Source organism: Toxotes jaculatrix, chromosome 3, assembly GCF_017976425.1.
Source record: "Toxotes jaculatrix isolate fToxJac2 chromosome 3, fToxJac2.pri, whole genome shotgun sequence".
NCBI classification, from domain to species: Eukaryota; Metazoa; Chordata; class Actinopteri; family Toxotidae; genus Toxotes; species Toxotes jaculatrix.
The window spans coordinates 15467077-15473076 of NC_054396.1; the positions used below are offsets into that span (position 1 = coordinate 15467077).

A 6000-nucleotide genomic window follows, 5' to 3' on the forward strand; every position below is an offset into this window, starting at 1 on the left:
TTATTGGCTTTCCAACTAGTCCTCCATCCTAAAAGACCATATAGGTCTTTTGGTCCTACCCTTTGATACGACCCATAGGAGCATCTCCTGAAATAACCTAATCCTACAACAGCAGGTTTGCAGTCCTTTGTTGTTAGGGTTATAATAATAAACATGTGTAGTATACTGGCCACGGTGTATCGGACCTTTGTCGTCATGGATACAAAAGTAAACATGCAGCTAAGGTTGTGGAATGGTCATTAAAAGAAATGACGACAACTATCGGTTTCAAAGAGGGAACGAACACTGATCTCCCATGTCAAAGTCCAGTGTTTTGTGGACCCATCCCTCCTCCTAACATGGACTTTGTCACTCTATATACTGCTTCACCTGATATCCCCCTTTGCTCCGACCATAATTACTATGGCCCCTAACAATAAAGCGTAACTATAGATCATAATAAGCTGCTTGCACGGACAAGTGCTGGCAGCATCTTAAGTTTTAAGATGCTGCCAGCAGCTAGCCGATTTAGCTTAGCATTAAGACTTGAAAAAGGCAGAAACAGATAGCAAGAAATAGCCAAGCTAGCTGTTTCCTGTCTTTAAGCAAAGTTAGCCGGCTGCAGCCAGTCGCTTCACTCTTAGTATACAGACATGAGAGTGGTATCAATCCTCTTATCCAACTCTTGGCATGAGCACAAATAAGTGGAACACCCAAAGGTCAAACTTTTTCTTTAAGACATTAATGAATATTAATATAATTAGAAATCATGCAACCTCAACTGAATCAGCAGCAACAGAGCTTAGTTGGGCTGCCTGTTTGTTTGACTCGTCAATGCCACCCCACATAAATACACCAATCCTGAATGAAGCCCAAAAATTATTGGAATGCAGAATAAACATGCTGTCCCACTAAAGATTATTTTGCCTTAATAGCTAGTGGATGATTTTTTCTATGCAAATGTTCTCTCAGTCACCAGCAGGTTTGTCAAACAAGCTGGCAGCTGGAGGATCCTCTGCTGGTGAGTCAGCGTGACCATTTCTTCAACTCCCAACATGTCCGTTTCTGCACAGCCAGCTTCATTCTGCCCAGCAGGGTATTAGCAGGTAACTAACCAAATGATAGTAACCAGCTCTGATCTTGAGACAGATTTCCAGCATCAACTGAGCAATGCATTCAGTATCTGCAATAAACCTGAGTTGACATCAAAAGCTGTGGGTATTTCAGAGCCCAAAGAGACCACAGGCTGTATTCACTCATCATTGTTGCTTTGCTAACAAACACCATGAGCCCATGAACAGTCTTCAGCATTTAACTCCTTCAGCAGGGAAGCTGTCTCTTGCCTGGAGCAACAACAAACAGAGACACACCTAGTGCCTCACATTATGCTCACCAACATTTAACCAACCCAACAACACTTTTTAGGGTTATGTAAGTGATGAGAAGAGTGGTTTGTGACCACACTAGAGATCAGACTTCTGTTACCAAGCTGATAATTGATTAATACTGTATATTATAAAACTGCAGGGAATATACAGTGATATCACTTTATAATTTGACCTAAAAGGATGTGTGACCATGTAGTATATATTGTATATATTGTAATGACACTTAAAACTTGCATTCAATTTTTGAGTCAGGCACTTAAGTTTGCACTCTGCTGTAAAATTAGAAATAACCTAATGCAGAGTCCTGTGTAATGGACATTCCACCTACAGCTAGTTTAGAAACAAATGTTGATCAAATTACTTTCAGATTTACATTAGGGCTGCTGGGGAGGTTAAGCTTGTTTGCATTTGGTCTGGCAGAAAAAAACCAGCAGAGACTAGAAATGAACAAAAAGAAAAAAAAAAAACAGAAACCTGAACCCAGAGGTGTAAAAACCATGCTTCCTTTTCAGTGTCACCTCAAGTGACACAGCCACTGTGTGTGTATGTGGACATTAATATGTACATCTGGAGGACACTGAAACATTTCTATGAGCAGTTGCACGCGTTCATTTCCCTGATCAGAGCGGTTGTTTGCAGCCTGGAGGAAAAACAAATGACAACACTTCCAGTCTTGTGCAATTTTCACCACATCAAAACAGTTCATCCTCTCAACAACACCATTCATTTATGTGTGGGGGTCTGCCTGTATTCCTGTCTTTGTGTGTGTGGGTGCAGTGGTGTCAGTGTGGGTAATGACTAGTGTCGCGCCTGAGTCAGACAACGGTTACATCTAGGAAATGACAACCATTGCAGGCCATGAGCTCTATGTAAAATCACAATAAAGGGGTTCAAACAAAAAAATGAGTCACATATGTGGTTTTGAACATGGGCTATCCAGACAAACAAACTAACAAATTAAACAAATTAAAGCTCTCGTTACACTGACTGTTATCTGCACAATACTGCGGGAAAAATACCATTACTAAGGGCCCAATAATAGAGAGTGGGGTAAAACTGTGCTGCACTCCAAGTACAATGAATCAGTGATTCATTGCAGAAGGGGAGCCAGGGAACCCAGCCAACAGAACCTGCTGTCTCTCGAGTCAAAGTACAGTACAGCAAAAAGATGTAAACACAAGTTCAATTTAATAAAAAAATTGAGCCATTCTGAAGAAAATAGAGTCTAGCCTGAGTGCACTCGTGTCTTGACATTTATTAGTATTGTCTAAGTGTTCAGGTTTTGTTTCAAAGCTTTTTCCTGTGCATGTACTATATCATCACCACCTCTCTCTACAGCTATCTGTGGCTCTCATCCTTAATCTGCAGTCTGATTTCACAATGCCAGCAGCTAGTTAACTCATGATCACTGGCCTTACAAAGCATCCAGTTTTGTATATTGTATGGAGAAAAAAAAGGTTCAATTCATCCTTGTCCTGCTGATGGGGAAGTATGGATTTATACACAACTGTGGCCTCAGAAACTCTGTTGTAAATGTCAAACAGGCGCTGATGGCTAAGCCCGAGAGCAACACTTCACAAGCTGCCTACAAAACTGGCAAACAGGAGGACACAGAGCTGCAGACCAGCAACCACACGGTGGTTAGCTATGAAACAGAGTCCAAGCTCCTCAGTCAGTCTCTCTCTGTTCAGAGTATGAACCCTCTCCATTGACATGCTAATGCAGGATCTGCCAGCTGAACAGCCTGAATAAAGTGAACACCATCTCCCAGGGTCCTTCAGAGACAGAGGCTTTGGCAGCCAGCCTCGAGGGTCGTCAGGAATTCATTAACAGCAGGGGGTCGAGATTTTAGCAGAGCAGTTTGTTATTCTGTAACAGAGCGATTAAATTTTATGTTAGGAGGGGATTTCACACCTGCAGTCATCACATTTAAACAAACTCAGTACTAAGGCACAGCAAAGGTACTGGCTTTGTTTTTTCTTTGTTGTTAAACCACTGCTGAATCCAAGTGATTTTTTCCCTGTCACCCATCTATTAGCCCTCATACATAATAAAGCAACCATGGGATCTTATTATGACTCAATCAATGACACGCCAATGATTTGGCCCCTTCTGCCATGTGCACATTAACCATAAAGCAATAACTCAGAATAAGACAGGTGCAATTTCCAATCTGAATTTCATTATGGTTCGCTCTCTGCCTGGTTCAACTCATAACACTGCCATTGTTGTAGAGTGGTGGATGTAAGGAGCAGAGCCCTCTGTGTCTGTAGGCTATGCAACACAGCAGCTGTGAATGCGAAACAAGCAGCATTCTCCATAAATTAAGATCCTTCTTCCTCACACAGTTCAAGGGGCCATGTCTGATGCAAAGAGGCAGCAGACCAGGCCTGGATCTAGGAAACAAGAGACTCTCCCATGATACAGTTGGATCTAAACTACATAACTGATGCCTGAATTACACCCAAAAAATGGACTGGAGCCAAGTGGAAAGCAGGATTATAGAGGCAGAGAAAGTCTGGTAGATAAAAATCAATCAGCTGATACATTTTCCGCACAAAGAGGAACGTGTCTGTAGATCAATCCTCCAAATCCAACTACGCGTATACCGAACATCCAAAGGTCCAGACTCATACATGGCTCAGGGGACGATCAGCAAAGAAACTCCTGAGGCGTAATGTTAGTGAAACCACTGAGAGAGAATGCTAGTAATAGGTCCAGGGCCTTGAAACTAAACCCCAGCTCCACTTTGGTTACTATGTCAAGACAAACATTGTAAAAACATCAATGCATCAACGCATCAACATCAATGAATCCACAAACCATCCACTAGTACTTTTGGAGATCTACTTTCTTTGGGGGGATAATTATGAGTCTGAAATAATCACTGAGTAAGTAAGTGACTAAAGAGCCGTGGCCTCTACCTGTAACAAGTGTGTGGATGTGTCAATGAGTCACAGAGTGTTTTATCCATGTTGCCAGGTGAGAGCCGTGAGAAAAAAACAGTCAATCACTGACAGTGAATCAAAGAGAGAACGTGAGCAGAGTGTGATCAGGTCTGTGGATTAAAGCTGAAGCCACCTTGTCAGCACAAGCCATTACAAGACATTGGATATGGAAAATGAATTTGACATACAGTCGAGAGTGTGCACTCAATCTATTCTCAAATATTTGTTCAACATGTAGAACAACACTGAGCGTGGTGAACCAAATGCAGGCCCCAATAATGTGGAAGAATGAGGTGCCATAATAACACCACACACTCCTCCATCCTGCACTGATTTCAACAGAGGGATCATTTTACCCAGCAACAAAGCGTGCTGAACCAGGACCCTATAACCACATTATGACAAATCAACATTCAACACACAGAAATCCCTTTAGCTGCTGGTGAATTAATGAAATAATCCTTTGCACACCAGAGAGAAGAAAAAAAAATTAAAAGAAATACAATCATGATAGTAAAAAAAAAAATAGTGTTCGCTCCTGGCTCTCTGGTGCTCTTGTCATTGGATTGACTGTCACGGTTTACCTGTCATCTGACGGGAAAGAGTGGCAGTGCTATTTGATTTAACACTGTATCCTACATAGAGGTGGAGGCACTGTACCACACGAATAAAAAAGCAAAAGCAAAAGACAGGCGGACACATAAACTGGCTCTTGGTCGGTCGGAGTCGACGGACAGTCTCTGCAGAGACAATGCACACAGAACGGACACAGACAGCAGATTCACACCGCACCTTTCACTTGGGTCTCGTAGTCCGCTATGATCTCCTTATCCTTCTTGAATTTCGTAGATGACATGGTTCCTCTGGGTTTAGGGTGAGACCCTGTAAGTCGAGGACGCTCTCGGGTCTTTGGTGATGATCCCCGACTTGTAACGTTGCAGCGTTTTTCGTCTTCCTTTTCTAGCGGCCGTGCATTTGGGGAGAACAAAAAGCTTTAAGGTTTTGTTTAAATAACCTTAACGTGGAAATCAGTGCAGAAATAACACTTGAGCAGCAGTCCAATGTTGCATTCTTCTCTATTTTTTTTCTCTGCAAGGGTTTTCTCCGGCAAAGGAACCGAGTCCTCCTCCTGGTACCAGTCAACTCAAACGCTTCAGCAGGAAAGAAAGAAAAAGCGAGCTCAAAACTATAATAACAACATGATGAAGAGAGAAGAGCGTCGCTTGAAGGGTTCAAGCAGTCAAGTCCGTGCACCTTCTGTGCCCAAAATGAACAGACGTGCGGCGGAGGACGGAGGCAGGCAGACACCATTCGTACTCTGACAAATTGCGCTGCAGGGAAACAGGAATTTAAGAGATGGTCACGTGAGCCTCCTCGTATTGTCAACCACCCCTCCTTCCCTTTCCCCCCTCACACAAATACACCCACCGACACACACAAATGCAATTTAATTTAATTTAAATTAATGCATTACAGCTAGACTTTCTGCTCACATTTTACATGCGATGCTCATACACTGGTACACACATAGAGATCATCATCATTGTCATCTTCAAGCTGCCTGTAGGCCTTCTGCTCATGTTTTGATAACAATCATATTCCTTCTTCCAAAGGCAAAAATAAACCCAACAATGATTTCTTTAGACTCCATTGCTATGGAAACCTCACAGTATACATCTGCATTA

The 6000-nt window shown here is 42.4% G+C and overlaps 1 protein-coding gene across 1 annotated transcript in view; it reads right to left on the minus strand.

Moving 5' to 3' along the window:
• Window positions 1-5618, minus strand: part of srgap3 (SLIT-ROBO Rho GTPase activating protein 3) — a 54554-nt gene extending 48936 nt beyond the window's left edge. Inside the window, exon 1 of the mRNA XM_041033474.1 lies at window positions 5108-5618. Coding sequence (XP_040889408.1) covers window positions 5108-5171 — 64 coding nt within the window. The 5' untranslated portion in view covers window positions 5172-5618. The remainder of the gene's footprint in view (window positions 1-5107) is intronic.
• Between the last annotated feature and the right edge of the window lie 382 nt (window positions 5619-6000).